This window comes from Crocodylus siamensis, chromosome 1 (genome assembly GCF_052110815.1).
Source record: "Crocodylus siamensis isolate JL-2025a chromosome 1, ASM5211081v1, whole genome shotgun sequence".
Classification (NCBI taxonomy): Eukaryota; Metazoa; Chordata; order Crocodylia; family Crocodylidae; genus Crocodylus; species Crocodylus siamensis.
The window spans coordinates 291,735,447-291,763,320 of record NC_143395.1 but is presented as its reverse complement, the minus strand read 5'-3'; the positions used below and the strand labels follow the sequence as shown (position 1 = coordinate 291,763,320).

General features: G+C 43.3%; 1 protein-coding gene across 3 annotated transcripts in view; it reads left to right on the top strand.

Annotated features, from left to right (window-relative positions):
* LOC149874607 (cohesin subunit SA-2-like) overlaps positions 1-27,874 on the top strand; it is a 99,473-nt gene that overhangs the window by 42,071 nt on the left and 29,528 nt on the right. For all 3 annotated transcript variants that reach the window (XM_090064485.1, XM_090064469.1, XM_090064476.1), the window contains 8 exons: positions 6,541-6,639; positions 9,820-9,899; positions 20,424-20,531; positions 22,793-22,904; positions 23,599-23,713; positions 26,703-26,806; positions 27,282-27,374; positions 27,461-27,550. In XM_090064485.1, the coding sequence (XP_089920611.1) occupies positions 6,541-6,639; positions 9,820-9,899; positions 20,424-20,531; positions 22,793-22,904; positions 23,599-23,713; positions 26,703-26,806; positions 27,282-27,374; positions 27,461-27,550 (801 nt within the window). The remainder of the gene's footprint in view (positions 1-6,540; positions 6,640-9,819; positions 9,900-20,423; positions 20,532-22,792; positions 22,905-23,598; positions 23,714-26,702; positions 26,807-27,281; positions 27,375-27,460; positions 27,551-27,874) is intronic.

The window sequence follows — 27,874 nt, the reverse complement described above, 5'->3', positions numbered from 1 at the left end:
GGGGAACAGGGACTCCCCCAATACCTGCTGATCCCCCCTGACCAGTTTGTAGCAGGCCACAAGGTCCCCCCTTAACCTTCTCTTGTGGAGGCTAAACAGGTTCAGGTCCCGTAGCCTCTCCTCATAAGGCCTGCCCTGCTGACCCCTGATCATACGAGTGGCCCTCCTCTGGACTCTTTCCATATTGTCCACGTCCCTCTTGAAGTGTGGCGCCCAGAACTGGAAGCAGTACTCCAGCTGCGGCCTGACCAGTGCCACATAGAGGGGGAGGATCACCTCCCTGGACCTGCTCGAGATGCATCTGTGGATGCATGACAGGGTACGGTTGGCCTTCTTGACTGCCTCCCCACACTGCCGGCCCATGTTCATCGTGGAGTCAATGACGACTCCAAGATCCTTTTCCGTCTCCATGCTGGCAAGAGGGGAGTTCCCCAACCTGTAAGTGTAGTGCCGGTTCTTCCTCCCCATGTGCAACACCTTGCACTTATCAGTGTTAAACCCCATCCTATTCTCATCCGCCCACCGTTGCAACCTGTCAAGGTCAGCTTGTAGCCTATTGCACCCTTCTAGTGCACCCACATCCCCCCACATCTTAGTGTCATCAGCAAACTTGAACAGGGTGCTTTCTACCCCCTCATCCAAGTCAACTGATGAAGATGTTGAACAGTGCGGGCCCGAGGACTGAGCCCTGCGGAACCCCACTGCCCACGTCCTTCCAGGTCGAGAAGAACCCATCCACTACCACCCTCTGGGTGCGGCCCTCCAACCAGTTGGCCACCCATTTGACCGTGTGGGCATCGACACCACAGTCTCCCAGCTTTTTGATGAGGACAGGGTGAGAGACAGTGTCGAAAGCCTTCCGGAAGTCCAGAAAGACTACATCCACAGCAACCCCTGCGTCTAATGATTTGGTGACCTGATCGTAAAAGGCCACCAGGTTGGTCTGACAAGACCTGCCACTGATGAACCCATGTTGGTTGCCCCTGAGCATGCATTCCCCCGCAAGGCCCTCCTGGATGTGTGCCAGGATAATTTTTTCAAAGAGCTTACCCGGGATTGAGGTAAGACTAACTGGCCTGTAATTTCCCGGGTCCTCTTTTTTTCCCTTTTTGAAGATAGGGACCACATTGGCCCTCTTCCAGTCCTCCGGCACCTCGCCAGAGCACCACGAGTGCTCATAGAGCCGCGCCAGGGGTCCCGCAATGACCTCGGCCAGTTCCTGTAGAACCCTAGGGTGAAGATCGTCCGGACCAGCGGACTTGAACACGTCCAGCCTCTCCAGAAGTACCCTAACTAACTCCTCGCTAACCCCTGGCCCAGGCGTGTCTCTCCCGGGGCCCGAGGGGGGCCCAGCAGGGAGGTGGCTGAACTGGTCCCTACTTAGGAAGACAGAGGCAAAGAAATCGTTAAATATGTTAGCTTTGTCATCTGGCGTGATGACTAAGTTGCCCATCGTGTCCTGCAGGGGCCCCACATTACCCGGGACCCTCTTTTTACCCCCTATGTATTTGAAGAAGGACTTCTTATTGTCCTTAATCCGGGAAGCTAGTCCTATCTCCATCTCTGCCTTGGCCCTCCTGACTGCCCCCCTACATCCTCCGGCGACTGTAACATAGTCCTTCTTGGTGATGACCCCATCCCTCCATTGGGTGTATGCCTCCCTTTTAGCAAGGAGACATTCCCGGATGCTCCTAGTGAGCCATGGGGGTTTATGTGCCCTCCTGCTCCCTTTGACCCTTGTTGGGATTACCTCCCTTTGGGCATGGAGGATCGTCTCCTTAAGGAGCAACCACTCACCTTGGACATCTGGCTCCCTTCCCCTCTGGGTCCTCAGCGCTTCCCCAACGATCCTCCTTAGCTTGTTGAAGTCAGCCCTCCTAAAGTCTAGGGCTGTTGCCTTGCTGCAGCCCTTTGCCACCTTACGCTGGATGGTGAATTCCAGCAAGCGATGATCACTGTCTCCCAGGTGGCCCATCACCCGCAGCCCCCTCACCAGGTCATCACCCGTGGCCAGCACCAGGTCCAACAAGGCGTCTCCCCTGGTGGGGCTGTGCACCTCCTGGGTTAGATGGAGGTCCTGCACTCTGGCTAAGAACTGACGTGAGCGAGCAGACTTGACTGACTGTTCCTCCCAGCAGATGTCTGGGAAGTTCAGGTCCCCCATGATGACCACATTCTTAGCCCTCACTGCCTCTGTGAGCTGACCTAAGAATTCCTGGTCGAGCTCTTCTCCCTGGTTGGGAGGTCTATAGTAGACTCCCACCGTTAAGTCTCTCTCCCCTGGACTGCCTTTTACTCTAACCCAGAGCACGTCAGAGTGCCCCCCCTCTACCCCCTTGCTAATTAACGAGGAAGTATATTCCTCCTTGATGTAGAGTGCTACTCCTCCACCTTTCCTTCCTATCCTGTCCCTCCTGTATAGCCTATAGCCCTTGACACTCACCGCCCAGTCATGCGATGAGTCCCACCACGTTTCTGTGATCCCTACTATGTCAGGGCTGGTGACAGCTAGGAGGAGGGCGAGTTCCTCCTGCTTCTTCCCCATACTTCGAGCATTCGTGTAGAGGCATTTGAGGCCTCCAACGGTTGTGCTCACTGACCCCCTAGTCTCAGCAATGCCCCGTCCCCCATCACTTACCTGTTTCTCCCTTTTGACCATTGGTCTGGGCTCGCTGGCTGTTGCTGGGCCTGGTAGTTCATTGTCTCCTCCGCCCTCATCTTCCCCCTCCCCCGACAAGCCTAGTTTAAAGCCCGCTGTTTAAAGCCGTGCTGTTACAGCAGGATAAAATAGACGAGTGGTGCCCAATGTTTTGATCCCCTGGGCTGGGTGGTGTGCAGTCTGGATCTGGTCCATGGGCCTGATCTGATGCACAGCTCTGGCCCTGCATGCTGGCATGGGCCTTGTGCACAGGGCCATGTCATCTGGCCAGCAGGGCTTGGAAACTTGGTAGCAAGGGAGCTAGGGCTGTGTTAATTGCTGCTGCTCTCCTGCTGCGAAATTTCTGGTCATGGGGATCCTTGCTGGCCAGGTGACATGGGTCCTCAAGGCCAGATTTAGCCCATGGGTTGGAGGTTTGAGCATCCCTGAACTAGACAGTCTAAAAATCATCCCTCCTAGTCATTGCTCTTTCACTTTACATTTCTAATAATAATGTGTAAGAGTTGTCAATCAAAACTGACTACTGAATGGCATCCTTTTCATTCTTTTTGAAGCTTTTTGAAGAGTGGGAAGCCTGTAGTAATAGATTGCCTTTGTGTAGGCAGTCTGCACGTCTTGGGTTTCCTTTGTTTTTCCTGACATGTTAGAAAGAGGAATTCATCAAAAAGTATGTAGAAGACGATGATAAATCCTAGGTTGTAATCTGTTCCAACAGATTACAACAGGCTCTGCTAATATCCTTATTTATGAAATTGCACAGAATAAAACAATTTCTGTGTTGGAACCTTCCAAATGACTGTCTCTTAATGTTCTTAAAGCCTTGGACTTTTGAAACATTGGTTTTGCCAACATTATTATTGCCATATTTAAGCTTCATAGTAAGAGTGACTTTATTTGACATTTGAGAAGTAGCAATATTGACCTACAGAGAAATAAATTGAGTAAATACTATTATTTATTTGAATACAAGATAAGTTTTTTTTTCCTCCCAGTCAGCATGGGGGAAAAAGTTCCTTGTCTTGTATTTGGACACAAGGAAACCTGATTAAATGCGTTGTCTATGCTCAGTAGTGGAAACCAACTAGGAAGTTGATTAAATGTGGGCAACACTGAGCATGGCTATAAAAAACGTGGCCCATATTAGGCAAACATACTGATAGGAACCTTTTTTGTTATTTATTTACAAATTTGATTAAAAACACACTTATCACCTTATACTTACAAAGCTTTTAGTATGCATCTGAATTCCATGGTGTTGGTGTAGTTTTGCCAGACATTGAGTCCCTGGAGGCCTAGATGGTGGAGAAATACTGGGAGGATACCATCCCCACCAGCTGCCTTCCATTTCTTTATTGCAGTTAGGAAGCGGTTAAGCATAATGGAAGGTGATGGTCATTGCAGTTCTCAAACTAGGTATATGTGATTAACCCAGGAAGCTATAGACTAATATCTCCCCTCTGCACAACCTATACACTCTTGGAGAGTACTATATACTCCTCAGGAGAATTAGCCCTTTTATCAAGCCAGTAATCCGTGATGAACAAGTGGGTTTCCGGCCTAAGAGAAGTTGCTATGACCAAGTTTTGGCACTTGCATATCGAAGCTGCTTTTCAGAAAAAATCCAAGATACGTGCAGCCTTTGTAGACCTGTCAGCCTACCCTTGCCTTGTTTCTTCTTCTCTTCCTCATACCCGTCTTCTTTCTGTGGCTTCCTTTAGCAGCTCTTGCATTTGCTTTGCAGCTTTCTCAGATCTTTCCTTTTTTTCCCCATGCTTCTTTGGCCTCCCTTCCTGAAGAGTTGTTGCTTTTGAAAGGCTCTCCTCTGAACAAGTTAGTCTCTAATGAGCCACCCTATCCTACCTTCTGCTTGACTGCAGACTAGTACGGCTAACCTCTCTGCAGGCTAACAATATGTGGCCTCACTGGATATGTGAGGGTAGATATACAAATGAGTTAAGGCTTTTCCTTGCTATACCTGCAAAACTGGAAAAGTATCAGGTTATTTCACTACATGTCATTGCAAGTCAATGTGCAGCTGTCATTACAGTGGCAGCCTGCCCTTGCCCTATGCATAGATACAGGGGCACACGGCCCACATGTACTCCCAGGGTGCATGTAGTGGTGGGAGCTGCCCCTCATCTCCCTGCAGCCCTTGGAGGAGTTGCTTGTGTGACCTACTTTGCCCCGGCTGAACAGTGCTTGCCCCTGGGGCAGCCCATTCCCCCTCTCACTGTGGGGGTCTCATTCTGCCCCCCACCCACCCATTCCCTCCTCCCACCCCTTTCCCCACAACAAACTTATCAGCCTGACACTGCTCTCCAAGCTGCCGGGCTGCATATCAGCAATCGGATCGTTATCGGCCGATATGGCTTGTTAAAAATTGGCCATCGGTATTGGTCCTAAAAATCTGTATCGGTGCACCCCTAGTTACAATTATGTTTTTTTTTCTTCCTAATCTTTCTTTCTTTTGACAGAAATACAAAGTCAATTCTTGATTTTTTTTTCTGGTCACTGGGGTCAGTTCTAATGAAAACTTTCTCCCTTGCCCACACATCTTAGTGATTCTTTTTCTTTTAAATGTTATTTGCTAACAATGTGGATGAGCTGTCTAAAGTTCCATCTCCTCCCTGCCTTGTTATGTCACTCACTTCTATTATGCAATTGAAGCCCCCCACTATTATCTTTAGTCTCCCTTGAGCATGTGAACTGCTAGCTTTCTAAGCAGAGCCTTCGGCCCCCTCCTGCTCTGGTGGTGCATATGCGTTGAAAACTTTTAATTCCGCTCCCCCAGCTGATAGTATCATTTGCTGCAATCTGCCACTGGTGATATCTTCCACCTACTTTGCTTTTTTCTCTGGATTCTTGAATATTACTGCCACTCCAGCAGTTTTTGTTCTCATTTGTCCCTGATCACCAGGATAGTCCCCATCTCCACCTCTTCTCCAAGTGCTTATAATCCCTTTCCTCTGGTATCCCACATTCTTGTAGGTAGATTATGTCTGCCCTTACTTGTCTTAACATTGGTTTGATCTGTTCCCATCTCTTCCTCATTAGTATGCTCCTGCCATTAATAGATGCTATAATCAGTGGTGTTGTGCTTGTGTTAAAGAGTGCTCGTGTCCCTTAAAAGTGTGTTGCTCTCTGTGGTTGACTTGGTACTCTCTGGGTATAGGCTGTTGGGTTTGCAATCATTTTAGGTGGTGTGATTAATATGGTTGACCCTAGGAAGGGAAGGGAATGATGGGACTGACTGTTACTGGTTGATGTGATAAACATGACAGACCTTGCCTACACTGAGAACTCTATTATGAAGAGATTTCCCTAGTGCAAAGTAGTCATGGGGAGACTTGGTGAAAGTTTATGCAACAGCATCATTGACCCTCTGAGATTATTTAGGCTGATTTAGAGTTGGCATTGTAACTTAGACCTATTACTTTGCACGTTACTCCTGAGTGTTGTCCCTTGAATTTTAGTCATCTCTTGAAGTTCCCACGGTAGTTCAATTTATGTCTGATGAAGGCATTGCAAGAAAAAAAGGACATAAAAGCCAAGAGGAGACCTTACCTCCTTACAACCTTTGTTGGTGACTCATAGTTCTGGGATACCTTTCACTTGGTTAGGGCAATTGATTATAAGTTCTGTGAGAGTTTGAACGTAAGGTTGTTTAACACAAGCTTTGAGATCACTGTTTAGCTTGCTGGCCCATTACGTCTTGTTAGTTATACATTGATATGTATCTGGTAAGGAAATATAAAGTATGTAATCAGCCTATTGTAGACACTCATAGGGCTTCTAGGCCAGTAGTGTACATGGTAGTCACAAGTAAATCACATCAGCAACAAAGATTTGTTACTGTTAGCAGATTCCTCTTTGTTTTGTAGCAAGCTGAAGTGCGATTGAAGTGTCTCCTGGGACTTCAGGGAATTTATAACAGAAAAGAGCTTGTTTCCAAAATGGATCTCTTTACTAGCAGATTCAAGGTAAGTGGATTAACATTTTCTGTTTCTTAGATTTGTTTTGACTGGGCACATGGCATTTGATATTTTGAGCAAACTTACTGTGTTGGCCTGCATGGGCTAAGCATGTTGTGGAGATGGCATGCTTGGATCTTTTAGTGGGGGATTTGACAACATGCTTCTCTTCATTTATGAAAAAATGTCCCTTTTGCTCTGTCTAATGTTTAACATGGTATTGACAGATCCTGTGTACAACTATGTTCATCCTCTTGGTCACAAAGAGGCCAATATTGGACATCCCAAGGATTCCCTGTTCCCTTTTCCCACCTCAGAAATGGATTTATATGTTAGACCTTAGTTCATAGAATCATAGAAAATTAGGGTTGGAAGGGACTTCGGGTGGTCACCTAGTCAAGACAGGAACATCCCCAACTAGATCATCCCAGCCAAGGCTTTGCCTAGCTGGGTCTTAAAAACCTTCAAGGATAGAGATTCAGCAGCCTCTTTGGGAAAACTGTTCCAGTGTTTTACTAACCTAGTGAGAGAGTTTTTTCCTAATATCGAATCTAAATTTCCCTTGCTGCAACTTGACACCTTTGCTCCTTATTCTGTCATCTGCCACTACTGAGAACAGTTTATCTCTATCCTCTTTCGAACCCCTCCTTCAGGTAGTTGAAGGCTGCTATTAAATCCCCTCAGTCTTCTCTTCTCCAGATTAAATAAGACCAGTTCCCTCAGCCTGTCCTCATAAGTCATGGCCCCCAGCCCCCTCACCATTTTCGTTGCCCTTTGCTGGACTCCCCAGTTTGTCCACATCCTTTCTGTAGTAGGGGGCTGAAAACTGAACACAGTATTCCAGATGTGGCCTCATAAGTGCTGCATAGAGGGGAATAATCACTTCCCTTGCCCTGCTGGCAACTCTTCTACCAATGCAGTCTAGTGTGTCATTAGCCTTCTTGGCAACAAGGGCACACTGTTGGCTCATATTCAGCTTATTGTCCACTGTAACCTCCAGGTCCTTTTCTGCAGAGCTGCTGCTCAGCCAGTCAGCCCCCAGCCTGTGCTGGTGCATGGGATTGTTCCATCCTAAGTGCCGGACTTCGTGTTTCACTTAGAACAGAACAATCCCGTGCACCAGTACAGGCTGGGGGCTGACTGGCTGAGCAGCAGCTCTGCAGAAAAGGACCTGGAGGTTACAGTGGACAATAAGCTGAATATGAGCCAACAGTGTGCCCTTGTTGCCAAGAAGGCTAATGACACACTAGACTGCATTGGTAGAAGAGTTGCCAGCAGGGCAAGGGAAGTGATTATTCTCTATTCAGCTGAGTGGTCCTCTGTTAACACTGCTATCCATTACCACTGCTATTCAAATGCATGATTGCAGATTCAGCATGACTGTGAACCTTGCAGAAGGGTCTCCAGTCTGAACAAGTCAAGTACTAGATTGTAAACAGGTAGTCTTTGATAGCCTGTTAGGTGACCCTAGTAGAGACCAGTATGATTCTAATGGCCTACACTGATCATGTTGCCACATACAGGTTTATTCAAGCACTCTACATTTTAAGATGCCTTGGGTTATGATTTCATCAGCTATTATTAGCCCAATAGGGTGAGGCCTTGTCATTACTTGGGTAGGAAGACCCGGGATGTCACAAGAAGGGATCTTAATGGCTCAGTAGTCATTACTTTTCCCTCTATGTTAGCACTGACCCAGTGCTACCGCATGGTGGAGTAGTACAAGCTGTTCTGCCAGTGATGCTCTTTTTCAGCTGAGGTGTAAAAGACAAGCCTTGGCTGTTTAGGGTTCCAAAAAATCTCTTGGGCCTTCTTGAAAGCAGCTGGGTATTAATGCGGGTGGCTCAGTTTTAACTCTGGTAAGTAAAATTCTGCCCTTCTAATTTCAGCTCATGTTGTAAACAGCTTTACAGCAGTCCTGTTTATTTCCAGACTTCATCTTTGTAGCGTTGCTACACACTGCCTAACAGCTGAGGGGTGTTATTTTAGAGGGGCCTGGATTTCAGAGAGTGATAATGTGATTCCAATTTGTAGGGTGCTTGGGGATCCCTCTGTTTGAAAGATGCTGTATGAATGTAGCAGTATAACAAGTTGTATGCAAACATGCTGTTTTAGACTCCTCCAGTATTCAAAGGGCACCCTCTCAAAGTAGTCAATCTATAAATAGTAATTCTGGCTTCTAAAATGATCTTCACATTATTTTGCTACATCTCTGCATGGCTCTTGAGAATTTTTCAGGGCATGGTGGGTTTGTAGAGCTTCCCCTTTTGTGTGGGCACCTAAAGAGTGGGCAGGTGGAGGACAAAAGGTGAAATAAGTGAATAGCAGTTTCTGTAGTTTCCACCTAGCACGCTAAATAAAGGACTTTCAATGAGCCATGGATTGATGTTCTTTTCCTAGTACATCCTCTAGACATCCTGCGTTCAAGATGCTGTTCTGTTTTGACTCGGGGAATTCTCCTTAAAAGAAAAAAATGGCAGCACTTGAATTTTCATTTAAAAAACCCTCAAACTTTAGAATTGTAGGTATGTGAATAGCAATTTGTCTTAAATGTGCAGCTCTGGGAAGGAGTCGTGTAAAGGCTCAGTGGGGCCTTAGTGTTGCAGCCTTATGCTGCGGCCAATGCAAAATGTTAGTATTCCCTACAGACTATGAGGTAGAGATCCTCTGAGAGGGCTGGCTAGTTGCTTGCTCTTCTGTCCCCATGAGGTGCTGCATTTCCTGCATGGCCAGCTACAAGAAAGCAAATTCATGAAGTGGGAATATGACTGGGAGTATTCCATAGACTAGCAGCCATGTGATCCAAGACCTGCTCTTTCAACAGGGTTCCAACTTCTTTTGATAACAGAAATTTGTTCTGGGTAACAGTGGTACTTTGGACTTTACCCTGCTTTAACATATTGAAGTACAACTAGTAACATCTTGCCAATGGTCATTCTTAATTTGAAAGCTGCAGTTGCTTTCTTGTAGAATTTATGCAATCACTGTTAATCCATGATTAATTCAGTAACATATTGCAAGTTTGGAGAACAACTTGTTAGTAATCAAGTTGCTTTATGTCTCCTAGGAAATAGGTATTGAAATAAGTCTCTTGGCTACTAGGGTTAGATGTGTTGTCTGTAGCAAAAATAAACATATATCCAGAACAGAAAGTGTTACATCTTTTTATTGTCATTTTACACCCATTAGGATCGAATTGTGTCCATGACTCTGGACAAGGACCACGAAGTAGCAGTTCAAGCCATGAAACTCTTGATGCTTATGTCACAGTAAATAATTTCTTTTTTAAAAAATGTACTGTATTGTTGTAATGGGAACAGGGTTCAAATCTACTCTGGGGACTCCATTTTAGACTTAGAGCATGCTCAGAAGCCATTACCCCTATAGCAAGAGAGGGTTAACAGTTGGAACTGTTCAAGCCTTAGGATTTCCTTTTGTTGTGGGAAATTCCAATATTTAAAAAATACAAATTTTGAAATGTCCCAATAAAACAAGAACTGACACACTGTGATTTTGGAAAATCAGTTGTTTCACATTTGACTTTTCCAAAATGTGGTATCCAGCTGCTCAGGAGTCAGAGGGACTCTCCACGCTGCTCCTGGTGTCAGGGACTCCCTTTCCACCGGGTGTGGTACCAAGTCTAAGAACTTGTAGGGTTTCTGGGCACCTTGGGCATTTGTACATATGCTTGTACTGCAGCGCTGGGCATTTTTAAAAGTTCCCAGTGCTGCGACGCATACATTTGTATACATGGTGAAATGCATCGGCACTGAGAAAATGGCGGTGGCACACTTTTGAACTAATGCATATTGAAGGTTTTTTAGTTGCAAAGCCCACTGCTGCCATTTTCTGCACACTGATGTGCATTTTGCCGCTTATACAACTGCATGCAACACAGCACAGTGTGCATCAGCTCGCGTGTGGAGCAGACGCGCTAATTGAGTTTGGTGCAACGCGTTGGATCTCTGGCATGTCGCAGTGTGAAAAGGTATATGTTGTGAATAGGACACCTAGGGATTTCCAAAAGCCCCATTTTTGACTGAGGCTCTTAGGACTTCTAGGTTCTCTGATGTAGAACAGGTAACCAGTCTATTAGATGAGGTGGTGGGGAAAGTAGAGAAGTTTCTGCTTTTGTTTTTGTAAATGGGTTTTGAAACAGAGATGTTCATGTGAAACACCTTGGTTTTGATGAAATAGCACTTTTCAGTGAAAAACTGTTTCATTTCCAATTCATGACCAGTTTTAGTTATAAGGGGTAGCTGCAAGCTTTAGGTGTGGTGGTATGGACTGCGAGCTAAAGTTAGCATGGTACTACAGAAGTCTGATTCCTTACAATACCATGTTTTAGATATGGTAATTTAAAAAAATGTAGGAACAGTAAACTTGCTTTATTCCTTTTTTGATTTTTAATTATTTAAAGTCTCTACATCCCACTGTAGGTACGGGTCAGATTTTAAGATCACACAGAAATCTTAACTGCTTGTGCTTCAGGGTATAACCTGATGCCTCCTGCACTTTTTTGGGAAGGTGTGGCTTCCTTCCATGTACAACCCTGCAAAGCTGTCCAGGGGCATAATAGGTTTTTCCTGACCTAAAAGGTATTAATCACTGCTGGAGGAAGGATGTAGGACTTGATAGCATGGTAAATATTTCTTTTATTGAAAAAGCTTTGTGAAACTGAGACTTGTGCTGAAAACGACTTGCCTGAATTAACGACTGGGCCAACTGAAAACCGATTTCACTGTCAGTGCCTCACCCTCTCCCTTCATTCATGTAGCAGTGACTTTTTAAGAGTGTTAAAACAGCAGAAGGTGCATAGTGAATTTCTGCTGAATTTTAGGTAGGCAGCACTTCCTCAATGGCAGTCTGTATTGTGTGAGAGTACAGGCAATCCTTAGATTTACGACACAATTGGTTCCTGAAGATCATGTCTTAAGTCAAAACGTTGTAACTTGGAACTGATTTTCCCATAGGAAACAGTGTTATAAATGGGGGATTGGTTCCTAAACCAAGGCCCAATACCTTATTTTCACCAAAAATAACCCATAATTTTGTACTCAATTATAGATGAGTAATTCATTAATGTATTTATATTGTAAATAACAATCATATTGATTTGGGAGGAGTTCCTTGAGGAGACTTTGGTGGACATTTTGAAGGGTTCTTGGCTGGAGTCTTCTCAGGAGTCTTGGCTGCTTTCTTAAAGAAAGTGTCCCAGGAAGTTCGGACAGATTATTCTCCAGGGAGATGGGTGACGCAGCGAACTTGTTCAGATCAAGTGTTGTAAAGTTGAAACTGACGTCAGAAAGTTGAAACAGTGTCAATTTATAAACGTTGTAAGTGCGAAACTTTGTAACTTGAAACGTCGTAAGTCGAGGATTGTCTGAATACAAGTGAAATCTATATAACATAGATAGTAATCTTCTAATGTCTGGTCCTGTGTTTTATGTAACACTACCAGAGTACTCTTGTGAACTGAAGTGAGGCTTTATAATTGGAGCAGCTGACTAAAACTGACTCCCTTGACACTCCACTGACTTAAGTGCCATTTCTCTAGGCCTGCCCCAGCCTCTATACACGAGAAGTGGGTCCATTGTGTATACTCATTATTGGTATAGCTCGCTCTTTTAAAGGTGGTACCAATGTTGGAGTGACACTAATACTTGATAGGTTATTGCTGCTTATAGAAACACAACATGCATTTTGTATGACATTTGAGCCTCCAAGTTGCAAAGAAAGTGAAACAAAGTACAATGCCATATCTCTGTACATGACATGTCCCTGTGCTAGGAGGAGCAGCACACCATTGTTAAAAGACAATGATGCTTTAAACCAGTTAAGGTTGCTCTTGTTGTTTGAGATAAAGAACAAGCGCTATATTGGCACTGCAGCTGTTTAGCTTCTCTGGCTTCATTGTCGGGATCATGTTTTCACTAAACTTCATGAAAGCAAACTATAGTTAAAATGTTCATCAGTTTTTCTTTTCCTGGAAAAACAGGACAAAAACCTGTCCAAACAACATTTACGAATAGGTTTCCAGGATTGAGCAGTGCCTCCTGAAAAGTTTCCTGAACAACACTTGTCCATTATAAAACACGTTTCCTCATAAATAAACTGAGTACATGGGGTTTTTTTTTTTTTGATTAGGCTATGGCAGAAGTCCAGCAGCCACATGCTTGTTGTCTTTGTTTCTGCTCCATCTGTTGCAGAGCCAGCCTCCCTAGTCACTTTGAGCCCTACAGATTTGGTTTAATTATTGGGAAGATGAAGAAGGGAGTTGGGGACTTAAACAAATAACACACAGATCCAACCAAGAATCATTCCTTCTCTCATAAAATAAGCACTGACCAGTCTAAACATCACTGGTGAAAATTAGGCACTCTAATAAGATTTTTTACCAAGATCCTGTATCAAGATGCTTTTTCATAGGGGATAAGTTTTCGTTGGAATACCTAAGTGTTTTAGAAGTAACTAAGTGCTGACATTTTAGGAGCAGAGAAGCATTTAATTGGATGATGTACTGGGAAAAGCACTCAAAGCATGTCTGTATTAGGCCTAACTAATACATTAAGCAACACTAAAGTTGCGCAAGATGATACTGGGATTCTTGGATTTGCTCAGAATCAGTAACAACAAAATGGTGCTTATGTAGAAATAACCTTTGTCTAACAGCCTTGATCATGTTTGTTTTGCTTACTTGGCAAAACTAAATTTTCATTCCTTTTAGTCATGTCAGGCCATCTCATTTGTGTGTGTTGGATTTTCATCTAGATTTATCGGTAGCAGAATTGTCATCTAGGTTCTCATTGTGGAATATGTGTTCTGGTGAGGTGCAAGAAGCTTTTTTGTATTCCAGTTTAAGCTGTCATTTGTGCAAGTTAAAGGAGCTGCTTTTTTCATAAGCTCAGCAAATTTAATATAATTGCCAAGTCTGCTAACATCTGTCACCAGGCTGCCATTTTTAGAGCATAACTTCAGCTGGTCTGTGAGATGTGACTTTTACTTTTCATCTGGTAATAAGTTTCTGACTGGGTAAATGAATGCATTGGGCAGAATAGTGTTCCCCTGCGCCCAATTCATTTAGCCATCTATTTTTCATTTGCGAGGTTAAGTACATCAATAGCTGCCTTTATTTGCTGCTGTATTATCATTTTTGAGTGGAACAAGACCTCTTATCAGTATTCTTGTTGAGGATTGTTTCAGTGACTGTTGCCTCATGTTAGCTGTACTCTATATATTTTTAAAACTGTTTTAACTTTCAGTTATAGCTGTGTGCCCTGCCTTGCAGTAGGAAGTCAATACTGTATTTACTTGACTCCCAAGATGAGGTTCCCCCCCACATTTAATAAGGTGGTGGGGGACAGGCAGCTGCTCCAGCTCTAGATCTGGCTCCTTCTCTACCTGGCAGGGCTGAGGCTATGCTTTTTGCCCTAGACTGGAGTGGAGTCAGAGCCTGTTGGAGCAGAGTAAGGATAAGCAGCAGAGAGGGGGAACTGGGCAGAAATCCCAAGGTGTGTGGTGGGGGAGGTTAGGTGGTGGGGGCAGAGGCATTGAGGTGACAGGCAGTAGATGGGGGCAAGTGGTAAGGGGGATGGGTGGCAGGAGTCAGTGTGTGTGGGGGGGGGGAGGGCAAAGGGCAAGGTTCAACCTGCTTGCCTTCACCCTCCCTTACCACCTGCCCTCCTGCCACTGCTTTCCCTGCTGCAGCAGCAGAGAGAGAGAATTTAAGATGACCCTCCAGTAATTAGATTCTCCGCATGGAAAGTTTTAATAAATTCGTAACTTCTGTGTATAAAGTCTAATTATGGGAGGGTCAGTTTAATTCAGCGTCATCTTGGATTTGAGTAAATATTGTAAATTTGCCTCCTACTGGTCCAGTAAACCACTACATTAGCACTTCTTAAATCTTTTCTCTAACTATGTCTCTATAGGGGGTGACTATCAGAAGCTGTCAGCTGGTATCTACTAAGTAGGCAGCAAGTAGCAAACTTTCTCAATGTGCCAGATTATTAGACTAGAAAAAGAAAAAGTCTGGTGCTGACTCAGACTCTTCCAGCAGTGCACAAACCTGTCCGGTGTAAATCGCACATTATTTTTTCCATGTCCTCCCTAGTTCTTCAGATGTTTATACCCATCTGTTGCAGTGTCTTATTAAATACCAAGTTCTTTGGGTCAAAGGGTTTTTTTTCTAGAGTGCAAAGTGAGATGGGACACTGATCTTGGCTGGGTCTGTGAATGCTGTCGTCCTGCAGGCGTTGGAAGTACAAGTGGCATGAAATTGCCAGCCTTAATTAGGATAGAACAGTAATACAAAGCACCTTAAGGAGAGTAGCAATAAGAAGAAAATGAATTGGAAGGAATAATGGGAGTGATAGATACTCAGCAGAGGAAAGTAATAGAGAAAAGAGTAATTCTGAAAGAGATTTGGGAATCCTAGCAGAAAGCTCTATGACTTTGGGGTGGGTGCATCTGGACAGTGTGGACAGTGGGATTCATATCTGGATGTTTTGCTACTAGAAAGAACTGGGGAAGTATTTTAAGGTAATTAGGTAGTGGTTGACAATTCGTGGGGAAAGATTTGAAGGTGTGTGGATGTGCCTGGACACCAGTCTACAAATAGCTGAAGAATGTAACCAACAAGGAGGGCATGAATTATTGCTAAAATTGCTTTTAAATGTACCTATAACACACAAGATACCAAGAGTTCTAGTTTTTTTATGTCTATAATACACAACACGCTTTATAGCACTTTCTATTTAAAATGCTTTACCAGGGTAAAAACATTTCACCTTAGCTTTTTCAGATAGGCAGGGTGTGTTAATTAAACTTACAGATATGGAAACAGCATCCTTAGCTTTATAAGATTTGATAAGGAACAAGGAATTAGAGAGCAATATTTTTCTTTTGTGCTTAAAAATATTACTATCCTTCCTCTTTTTCTGTACCACTTACTATCCTTCCTCTTTTTCTGTACCACTGTTAAATGACTTCTAGCTGACATGGTAGAAGCACTGTTACTTAAGACATCTTAAATGGGATTGGCAAAATGTGCCATAGCAAATAATATATCAGCATTATACCTATTAAACTTAACATAGCAAATAATGCTACCTTGACAGGGACCTCAACTACATGACCCAGTAGGGCCTTTCAATAACTAGCTTCCATGTTTCACTCAGCCTGAACCTTCTCGCTAACAATTTGTGGCTGTTATTCCTAGTAACCCTGGGTGGTGCCCAGGGGAACAGATCTTCCCCCAATTCCTGCTGGTCCCCCCCTGGTGAGTTTGTAAATGGCCACCAGATCTCCTCTCAGCCTTTTCTTGTGGAGGCTGAATAGGTTCAGGCCCTTTAGCCTCTCTTTGGAGGGCCTGACCCACTGCCTCTTGACCATGCAAGTGGCCCTCCTCTGGACCCTTTCAATGCTAGCCACATCCCTCTTGAAGTGCGGGGCCCAGAACTGGACGCAGTACTCCAGCTGTGGCCTGGCCAGTGTTGCATAGAGGGGAAGGAACACCTCCCTGGACCTGCTTGTGATGCATCTGTAGATGCACAGTGAGGTGTGGTTAGCCTTACTGACCGCTTCCTCGCATTGGCAGCTCATGTTCATCCTGGAGTCAACAATGACTCCAAGATCCTTTTCTGCCGTTTTGACAAGAAGGGTTTTTTCCAGCCTCTAGGTGTGTTGCTGGTTCCTTCTCCCTAGATGCAGTACGCTGCACTTGTCTGTGTCAAAAAGCCCGAGGCTGAATTGATTCAATCTTTGCATAGATTGAACTGATAAGCAAGTGAACAGACATTCACTTTTGATTCTGGAAATGCATTTGCATGGTTGCAGTAGCTGAGGCCAGAAGCCAGGGGTCACTATAGCTGGCCTCTGTGCTCAGCTGGAGCAGGCAGCTTGGGCCAAGGCTAGCCTGCCCACCCTGTGAAGTGGGGGTTGCGTGGGAGGTGCAAAGCATCCTTGGTTGCTGGGGGGACTAAGAGTTAACTTGACTCTGGAGGGGATCTGGAACAGAAGTTAAAATAAACTGATTTAACCTAAATCAATTAAATTTAACACTACATCCATCCAGGTTTATTTTAAACCAGTTTCAGCTATTTTGAAAATGGTTTATGTGCACTGAACTTACATTGTGTTACAGATTTGAATTGGTTTCTGATCACTTATACTGGTTTATGTGTAATTTCTGTCCCTAGCCTTGAAGTAAATGGTAAAAATTCCTTATTCAGTTTTTCCCAGTTCAGTGGGCCCAATTTTCACGCTCTTTACTTGGCATTTAAGTGTCATATGTATACATTTGTTAGTGGTGAGGTCAGTGCCTCTCCTGTGGCACTGTGGTTAGAGCACTGGGCTGGAATACAAGCAACTGCAAGTGAGCAAAAGCTGATGGAGACAATCCCTATGCAATGCTGCATCTTTTGTGTTTAGACTATAGCAGGTTTTTTGCTTTCCAAGGTCATCTCATGAAATGCAAATTAAAAATGATCTTGTTTGATCCACTAGCTAATGCAGGCATCCAGAACAGAGTCTCTGCTCATTCCCTGGAGTACCCCTGTCTTCTCCAGTGTATGTTCACACTGAAGTATGGAAAAAATCATCTATCATGGCATTAGCATGTGGAAGACCATGCCTATTTATTTTTAGACGTCTAAATACTGGCAGGCACTACTGGCTTAACCTTTATCTGTCACTTGGCATTCTAGGGGCTGTACATTTGCAGCAGTAGAATTGCAATATATAAAGTATTCCTTCAGCGTGCGATTATTGGCCCTTTACACACACAGAAGGATGATACCTGTTTATTGTTGGAAGGTTTCCAAAATTAGTCTTTGTCAATGTAGTTAGGTGTTGCCTCTTCCAAAGACAAGTAGAGCCTTGGAGCTAGTAAAATAATTTTCAAGTGTAAGACTTGACATCTTTAAAGAAGGCAACTGTTGAGCACTATGTGAAAGGAGAGAGAGAGAGAGAGAACAGATGCAGAGATATTTTATCTCTCTCAAAAAACAAAAAAATCCATTAGTGAAAGGAATGTCATCAGCTGCTGCTAGCCTGTACTGGGGAAAGGGGCTTATTTTTTCTCTCATGCACCAAACCACTTTGACACCAGAAAGCATTTTATTGCTAAAGCTTCTCTTTCACACCTCACCTAGGAGGGGGAAGAACTGCATTATAGACTAAAAATATCTGGGGTAAATTCCTGACTCCTTTAAAGATAATGGCAGCATTCAAATTGACTTGTCAGGCTAGGATTTTGCCCCAGGTAAAGTCTTTTAACTTGTCCTCAAAGAAAGGCCGATTGTACTTACGTACCTGTTATGGGACACTCTTTCCTATGGCAGGGATTTGAAAGGAAGGACTTTTTATAGTTACAGAGCGAGTGTAATGCCTGTCCCTTTGTCTCCTTGAAATGTATTGACGAAAGCACAGTTGTTGTAAAAGAGCAAGAAATGGCCACAGAGACCAAAACTTTCATCCTCTCACTTCATACATTCACCCACAATGATCTGGACTCCAGGAGCTTCATCCTGGAGAACTTGCCCTTTCAGTTTGACACCAGTCTTTCAAAAGTGCGAGCATGTGGGTGTGTGTGTTTGTGTTCCCACAATGTCTAAAAACACAGTTCCAACTCCATATCTAGGGATTGATTCCCTTTCGTGTTTCCCCTCTGTACTGCCTTGGTTTTTTATCATCTTGACAAGTCACAAATTCAAAATACAAAACCTCCAGCAGCCTCAAATCCGAATTCCTAGCAGTTAAATATTAGAAACACAGGCATCTTGTTGTTAGGAATTCCTGGAACTAACCGCTAGAATTTGGGGGAGAGATAACCATCTAAATATTTGCTATAAGCAACTCTGAAACTAAGCTAGAAACATTTGGCTGTGGTTTAAAAAATGGTAGTAGAGGAGTGGTCTGGAAACACCATGATGCTTAGAAAGAGGGTATATTTGCACCTTTGTAAAGTAACTAAATCAGAAGTGTATATGGTTTCATAGGCAGAGGGCTTACTCCATCAGATGCTGTTAAGGGACTCTAGGAAGCAGAGCAGCTAAATAAATAGAAAGCAGTGGTTAGAATACAAAGGGCAGGGAAGGGGGGAGGAAAAAGGACAGGGCACTTCTGAGAGAGGCAAGATGGGTGGGTAAGAGAGAGAGAAACAAGGCATAGGACATGGGGACATAGGATTTAAATGCTGATGTAAGTAATAGGATAATCTGTATTCTCAGTTTAGAGCATGCTTAACAGTCCAGTCTCGGTGGATGATTTCTTGTTCTGTAATTTCCTATTTAAGTTCCACTTACCTGTCCTTAGGGTTGTTGATTTTCTGTACCTGTCATCTGTGTTGCAATCTCTGCTTTCTGTTTAGGAGCTCTGCTTCCTGCAGTCCTTTCACAGCATCTGAAGTAATCTCTCTGCTTATGAAAGCTTATGCTATATCTATAGTGTGTGTACACATCTCTAAGTTAGTCTATAAAGGTAGACATCTACCCTGCCTTCTGCCTGACTTCAGACTAACATGGCTAACTCCCCTGTGCTTGTTCTTGTGTGGGCTGTTCTCTTCTGATAGCCGACAAAGTCTCAGGATTCACAAAGGTGATCATTATGGCTTGTTTCCCTAAGTATCACTTGCTCACATTTGCTGAAAAGTTTCCTGTTGTTTTAATGAAAGTGTTTTCTGCCAGGTTGCACTCTGCCAACTTGTTTTTAATGATCACTGGCAGAGTATGCAGGCCTTTAGAGTGAAAATGTTAATGATGCACCCTGATCATTACAGGCCAATTTACAACAGGCTGATTGCCCTTGGCTGCAACCAAAATCTGACTTCTGCTCTCTGAAGTGCAACAGTTTTGGTGACTCCTTTTAGAATGTGGTCTCTCTCTGAGTAAATATTGACAGGAATAGGTCAAACAGAAATTATGCACTAAGTAAATGTTTTGCCAAGTAAGAGAGGGAAGGGGAGGAATTGTGACTACTTAGCTGAGTAACGGTCAAATATCTACATCGTTGGTGCAAAAATACATTATTATTAGCTACTCATTGATTAATTAAAAAAATTAAAATAGGATAGATGCAAATATTAGTCCAGCAGCATAGAGTAAATATATCTGTGGAGTGTATGGGCAAACATCCTGCAGGGTCTCAGACATAAGCCATAACTTTGTAAGGAATATTCTGTCTTGTTTTGTAAGATGTATTTATGCTGAGGGATAGTAGGCACATATGATGGCACTTACAAGAGTAAAGGGTTGTGCTACTTGGTTTGCTTTTGTATGAGCAAACCATGGAGACTGGAACAGAATAAACCAACCAAATAGTTGTTTTTATGTCTTTAATGTCAACACAGCATGTGCCCTCTTCAAAACATATTGTAGATCAGTGGTGCTCAACTAGGACCCATTTGTAGACATTGATGGCCAGTCCCGACCCAGTGCCCCTCACTCCTGACCTGCTGCCTCCTGCCCCCAAGCCTCAGCCCTCAAGGGTGGGTGTGTGGGGCAGATGGGGTCCCCTAGCAGCCCCTTGCAGGCTGGAACTCTGCCAGCCTGCAGGGGAAAAGCCACGGTTTTCCACATATTTCTCTTTTGAAAGAGAATCCATTTTTAAAGATTGAACCATTTTAAAAGATTGAACCATTTTTAAAGTTTATCTGTGATCCTTTCATATATTCTTGTGGCCCACTTTTGGGTTGTGACCCACGGGTTGAGAAACACTGTTATAGATCATAGTTAGGATACATAAAATCCTTTCCAGCTAACATGCATAATAACTTGCTTTATCTCTTTGCATAGGAACTGTGAGGATGCATTGTCATCTGAAGACTGTGAAACCTTATACCAGTTTGTTTATACGACACACAGACCACTGGCAGTAGCAGCTGGGGAATTCCTTTATAAAAGGTATTGTTGCTTGGCCACTTTTGCATATTCTATCACCATCGCTTTGGTTCCCAGTGAATGTGGGTTTAAGAGGGACATTATCCATTGATATGATGGATGTCAGGAGGGTACCAGATGTGCTTTCTTTAGCATTCATCTGCTGAATCAGAAATCTGGGGCTAACCATTTGTTTTGCTGCCTAGCCCAGGTCTGTTGAACAAGCATAAGAAAAGTATAAGGCTGAATAAATAAAGTATAAAACAACTGACTAATCCACAGGTGTTGACTCAATTGGAGGACCATACAGCCTTCCCTTATACATTGTTTCCCTTATGTTTTGCTTCTTATGAGCCAATTCATCACCTCGCATCTGCTGGATTTTTATAGCTGTTTGTGATTAATCGCAAAGGTGGCCTCCTCTTCTCCCTCTGGAAGTTGCCTTATACATTGTTAAACCCTGGATTAATGAGAACTTCAGCAGATTAAAAAGCCCTCACAATTTCCAGTCAAGTTAATGAAGTACAGGATTTAAGCCCCCCAGGAGTAACTCTTATAAATGGGCTTTTTATAACAACGGTTGCATGAAATGAATCGGACTGGCAAGCTAAAAAGGGAGTTAGTACACATTCTGTATCTATGGCTGGACAGAATTCTCTATTTTGTTTTGTAAGAATAAAGTTTTATTTTTTGGTTAGGCTGTGGAGGGGCAAAATTAAAAATTGACTGCTTATTCTCACACACACTTGCGTACACTCTCCTGTTTTCTGTCTGTTCTCACTCAGCTAAACTAACTAAGGTTTATGGAGCCAAAAACAACCCTTTTAGGTGAAGTCTTTCATCTCATCCTCCTAGCCCTACATTGCCTTTTTTGGGTAATGTTTCTATACTGGTCAGAGCCCTAGGTATATTTTTCTGAACAATAGGTACAGTTTACTAACAAAAACATTATTTGGGAAGGGGGTAGGGCAGGGGTGGGCAATTATTTCAGTCAGAGGGCCACTTAGTGAGTTTTAGGGGCCTGTCAACCACATCCATCTCTGTTGCTTTCGTCTCTTCTTCTCTGTTTCTTTTCCCCTCCGCCGTGTCTTTTTTGGGTTGGGGCTCAGGCAGTAGCTTCCACCATGCTGGGAGGGCAATGAGTCAGCTGTAGATGCCGTGGCAGGTTCTGTGTCCAAGGTCCTGAACCTGCCTTTGGTGTCCACAACTGATGCCACTGCCCACCTGGGTGTAAAGTTGATGCCTTATGCTGCTGGGCAGAAGTGGTCCCACCTGCCTGCCTGGCAGCACGTGGCAGCCAGAGCCACTGGAGACATCTGCAGGCCAGATCTAGTGAGTGGGCAGCCGTCCACTCATGGGCCAGATTGAATCTGTTGGTGGGTTGGATCTGGCCTGCAGGCTGTATTTTTCCACCCCTGAGGTAGGGTCATCAGTATTAGTTTATTTTGCTTATTGGGCTGGATTATGTTATTCTTTTTTTTCTGGCTTAAGCTGTGCCCATTAGGAAGGTTTACTGACATAACTATACTGGCAAATCTTTTTCTATAGTACCCCAATTTTCAGTCCTATGGCCTGTTAATTTTCTGGAGGCATGACCTGGCAGGCTCTGCTCGTCCATGAGTGCCGGGACTTTAATTGTTACCTTTCATGAGCAGCAACCTCACTCTTGGATTTCTGTGGGGAGAGGAGGAGAAAATTGAAATCACAAAGGACCCTTGGTCCTGCTACACCTTGGGCAATGCAAGGAGAGTACTTTTCCCAATATAGTTGTCAGTTTGGATAAAACACCTGTTGGAAATGCACAATCCTGGGTTTTCTTTAAGAGCATTGGTTTGTCCCTCCATGTCTGTTCATTGGATGGATGGTCCATCCAGCAGCCATCCATAATACAAATTATCATTGAGCAGTAATATTTTCCCATGAACCATATTTATCATTGTGGTAACCTTTGAATAATTGTGGAGACCAGGCATCCTTAAAGGATCAAGGCATATCTCATGATGTGCTGTTACTAGGTGTAATTTGTCTGTTATCCAGTGCACTGGCAGGCCATGATCACTGGTGGTCCCTGCATCCACAGAGATGGCAAAACTTTGTTAACTGAAAATAATCTCTCTCTCCTTTCTCCCAGCTGACAGGAAGATAGGATATGTTTGTGGAATAGGTGACGAGAACTTGAAATAATTAAAGCTTCCTGAAATGTTGACAGAATCCGTGTGTTCTGCAGAGTAAGCAGAAGGTACATAGCAGAACTGGACTGATATTTTTCCTTTTTCTATTCACAGACTGCTTAATAATCAGGGAGATGAAGAAGAAGGTCTGCCCAAAAGTAGAGGGAAATTTGAGCCCAGTGCCAGTCGCTTGAGAATTCTAATAGCTTTCTTCTTGGAGAGTGAGGTGAGGATGATGTTGACAGTCATAGATGAAAAGATCAGTGGGAGCCTTTCAGGTCCACTGCACCTGCCTGAGACTTGGTGCTAGGGTGTTGCTGGATATTGTTCTGTATCCAAAGCAAAGACTTCCTTTTGAAAGGCTTTATTTGATTTCTCAACTTTGTAGGATGAGTTCGAGTGAAGCAAAGGTGTGCAGCTGTGTTCTGTCATACCAAGACATTTATTTTCCATGTGTATTAATGTTGAACTGGCTTTCTGGAAAAGAAAAAAAAATGCATGGCGGAGGAGTCCAGTAGGACTAAATGAAGTTGAAACAACTAACATGTAGCCCTGAAGTGTATCTGACATCAAAGCCCCACATGGCAATGGGAATTTTAGGCATTGTTAACAGTAATTTAACAGTAATAAGCAAGGTGATTTAGGGAGACTTCTTAAAATATCTTTCTGTCTTTAAAAGTATCTCTCTCCCCTCCCCATCTTGATATTCCTTATATATCAGACTGAAGAATCACTATTTAATTTGGGTCTGGTCAACAGTTAACATGCTTGAAGAATTGCATATGCATGTATATACATAATATGAATGAATGGCACTGCTTTCTAGCTGGAGAGGGAGTGAACACTGTATGATCAACTATATTCAGATTTCACAGTGTTTGGTTCTGTATGCTTGTGTTTTGTTTTGTTTTTAAATCTAGCTACACAAACATGTTGCATACCTTGTAGACAGCCTATGGGATTGGGCAGCCAGTCTGTTGAAGGATTGGGCGTGTATGACAAGCCTTTTGTTGCAAGATGCTGAAGAAGATGGAGGTAGGTGGGCAAAAGGCTTTGTGTTGCCAAAAGAACTGTTGTTTTCTGGAAGAAACTTGTTTCGTCTTCAGTTAAAACAAGGTTATTTAACTTGGGAGGGCAACTTAGCTCAGTGTCTTGCCAATATTACTTCAAATGATTTGATTGTCATGATTCAGAATCTTTGTATGTTTATGCACTTACGAATCCTTGTGAAGTGCTGTCAGGTTGTTATGCCATAAGTATTTATGGCTCTTCTTCCCCTTATCTTTTATTTTTCCTTTGTCCTTCCTTTTTGTCTTCTGGAAAGTGGATAGTGAAAGATGTTTTTTCTTCTTTTTCCTCTCACTTTCTTGGGAGTTTGGCCGATTAAGAAAAGATTCTAGTGGACCCAATGCAATGTAACAACAGTTAGGTTGCATGTTGAGCAACACTGAGAGCACTGTGGTATCCAATGGCTTTCTACTTTAAAGGTGAGAGAAGCTTCAGTCCTGTTTCTAGACTGCAGAAGAGCTACATAGAGGGGTCTGAGGAGTCAGATGTGGTTTTGGTAAGAAGATGAGTCAACTTCCAATTCTGGTAGAAGAGGATAGAATTTGATTAAAGTTAGTGGCATTTCATAAACTTTGACCCATTAGCTTCTGGGGAAGTTTAATCCCAGTAACACTGAACCAGTTGTCCTAATCGAGAAATACTGCAAAATCTGCTTTAAATAAAGCCAATGAAATTCCCATGAAATTCCAAAATAGATTTACTCTGAAGACTTTAAAGATATCATTGATTTACACCATATGCATACTGTAATTGTGACCTTCATAGATTTCACAGATTTTTAGGGTTGGAAGGGACCTCAGTAGATGATCGAGTCTGACACCTGCTCTGGGCAGGAAAGAGTTCTGGGGTCAGATCATCCCAGCCAGGTGCTTGTCCAGTCCCCTCTTAAAGACCTTCAGGGTAGAGGAGAGCACCACTTCTCTTGGAAGCCCATTCTAGATTCTGGTAACCCTTATTGTGAAGAAGCTCTTCCTGATGTCCAACCTAAATTTGCTCAGTTTGTGGCTATTGGTTCTAGTTACCCCCTAGGGGTGCCCCGGTAAACAGAGCATCTCCTATTCCTTCCTGCCCACCCCCCAGTTAATTTGTAGATGGTCATAAGATCACTCCTTAGCCTTCTCTTGCGGAGGCTGAAGAGATCCAGGTCCCTCAGTCTCTCCTCATAGGGCCTCATCTGCAGGCCCCTAAACATATGAGTAGCCCTCTGGACCATTTCAAGGTTGTCCACATCCTTCTTGAAGTGCAGCACCCAAAACTGGATGTAGTACTCCAGCCGTGGCCTTACCAGTGCCTCAGAGAGGGGAAGTATCACCTCCTTAGACCTGTTTGTGATGCACCTGCTAATGCATGATAGAGTGCGGTTAGCTTTACTTATTGCTTTGTTACGTTGATGACTTATGTTCATTTTGGAGTTGACTATGACTCTGAGATCCCTTTTTGCCACTGTGCTACCTAGAAGGTCATCTCCCAATCTGTATGTGTGTTGGTGATTCTTTCTCCCTAGGTGCAGCACTTTGCACTTATCTTCGTTAAACTGCGTCCTGTTTTGTTTTTGCCCACTTTTCCAACCTGTCCAAATCTACCTGAATCTGCTCCCTGCCCACCCGTGTGTTTACTTTGCCCCATAATTTGGTGTTGTCCGCAAATTTGGACAGAGTGCTCTCCACGCCCTTATCCAAGTTACTGATAAAGATATTGAACAGCATTGGTTCAAGGACTGAACCTTGGGGGACCCCCCTGCCCACATCTTTCCAGGTTGATACCAACCTGTCCACCACCACTCTCTGGGTATGTCCCATAAGCCAATTTGTTATCCACCTGGCCGTGTAATCATCTATGTCACAGCCGCTTAGTTTATTTATAAGAATGGGATGAGACACCATATCAGTGGCCTTTTTAAAATCCAAGTAAATGACATCTACCTTGACTCCTGCATCTAAGCATTTTGTGACCTGGTTGTAAAAAGAAACAAGGTTAGTCAGGCAGGATCTACCTGCTGTGAATCCATGCTGGTTGCCCTTCAGCATTATTTTTCTCGCTGCACTCCCACAAATGTTTCTTAATACTTTTTTCAAAGGTTTTCCCAAGGAGAGAGGTGAGACTATCCGGCTTATAGTTACGTGGATCCTCCTTCCTCCCTTTTTTGAAAATAGGGGCCATGTTGGCCCTTTTCCAGACTTGTGGTGAATCAAACAGACCAACTTTACTGTAAGGTGAAAAGAATAAAATACTACATGAAAGTTCTTTTCTGTTTAGAAATTTTGATTTTCCTTTACATTTCAAGGCAGGGGTATTGAGTTGATTGGTTTTCATGATGGATCTGAGGAATTTAAATGCACCAGTTCACTGAAACACAGTCGTTGGAGGGATTGTTTATATATGAAACTATCTTAACGTGTCCTAAATAGTATTTATTATGGCAGAACTAGAGGAAATTCTGTGAGGTTGATTTAAAATGTGTAGGCCCAGTTTTTTTAATGGGATCTAGGTACCTAAAGATTCAGACTGGCACTTCATGGGATTTTCAGTAGTTATTGGTCTCTGAAGCTCTTTGGAAAATACCACTACCTGCCCGAAGAAGGGTGTTTGTACCTGAAAGCTTGGAAAGAAGAATTTTTCCAACTATTTTAGTTGGTTTAATAAAAGATAATGGATTTACCGAAAGAACCTTTTCTGCCTATCTCTTTAGGCCAACACAGCTACAACCAACACCTCTGACCAACTGCCTATCTGCACTTACCTGGCTTTCATAGGGAATTACTGCTTTTGTGCTTTGCGAAATGTTGCAGATAGTTTCAGCTCATCTTCAGGTTGGATTTAACTCAATTTTTCTCTCCCATTTTAAAATCACTTCAGAGGTGTTTTGAGGAAGGAGTAAGCTTTTTTTTGTTAGCTGCAGGTTCATCTTCAGTTTGCTTTGGTGTGACACTGAAAAGAGATTGTGGTTTGCTTACAGCACTGAGCGGGGCCCAGGAAAATGCACTGATTGAAATAATCCTAGTGACCGTTCGAGAAGCTGCTGAAGGTCACCCTCCTGTGGGCAGAGGAGCAGCCAAGAAAGTCGGTGGATTTCGTTCTAATTTTTTTTATTGTGTTGCAGTCAAATCTGTCCTTCCTATGTGCACTAATGGCAAGTACTTTGGAAAGAAAGCAGTTTGTTTTTACAAGCCAAACCTTGGCCTCCAAACAAAACATTTTATTAGCAATAGATATTGATTGAGATGAGCTTTTAGTGGAAGCGCAGCTCAGTGGAGACATGTTAATGACACACAGAGGCCATTTTTGTCTGTTAGCCGATAGTTATACAGTAGTCCACATCCAAACAGAACACTTTGTCTGTTGAAATCTAATTCCAGGGTTTGTTTGTTTTTTTTCAAAAGCTGGGTAAATCCAAGGGAGTAAATATTTGTACCTCAGCCTAGTGGTTTGTGTTAGTTAACCTCACATGACAGTATACTTTCTACCGTGGGGTAAGTGTAAAATCTCACTCAAATCTGAGAGTATTGTATAATTGAAAAAAATGCTTTCTCTGTAGATCTTGTCAGTGAAAGAAAAGAAAATACAATTGGAAGATTGTACCAAAATTACTGAACACTTTATTGTGGTTCTTCCTCAGCTCTTGGCAAAGGTAACGAGTAGCTGCTCCATGAGCACATGTTAAAAATGTCATTAACATTCCCACACTGCACTCATATCCTGTCTCTTCCTCTGCAGTATTCAGCAGATGCCGAAAAAGTGGTAAACCTCTTGCCAGTCCCTCAGTATTACGATTTAGAGGCTTACAGTACTGGACATCTGGAACAGGTGAATAGGAATGGGGATACCTGGTATATATGGAAGATCCCAAATATGTGAAACAATTTATGGGGCTTTATGGTACTTGGTAACAGTTGCGGGGTTTAGTGAGACTTAATAGGTCTGAAGAAATACAGCTGGAGAGAAGTCTTCCTGTTCAGACGATACATTTTGTACTGGGGCCATTAGAGTAATGCTTTAACACTTGTTTATGTACATCTGTCTATGTTGGTTTAGCACCCCAGTGCATAATGATTTATGGTTTCATGCAGGAGGCCTCATTTTCTGCATAAATTCTAGGCTCTTGTGTTTTGGCATTTTGTTGGATGGAGA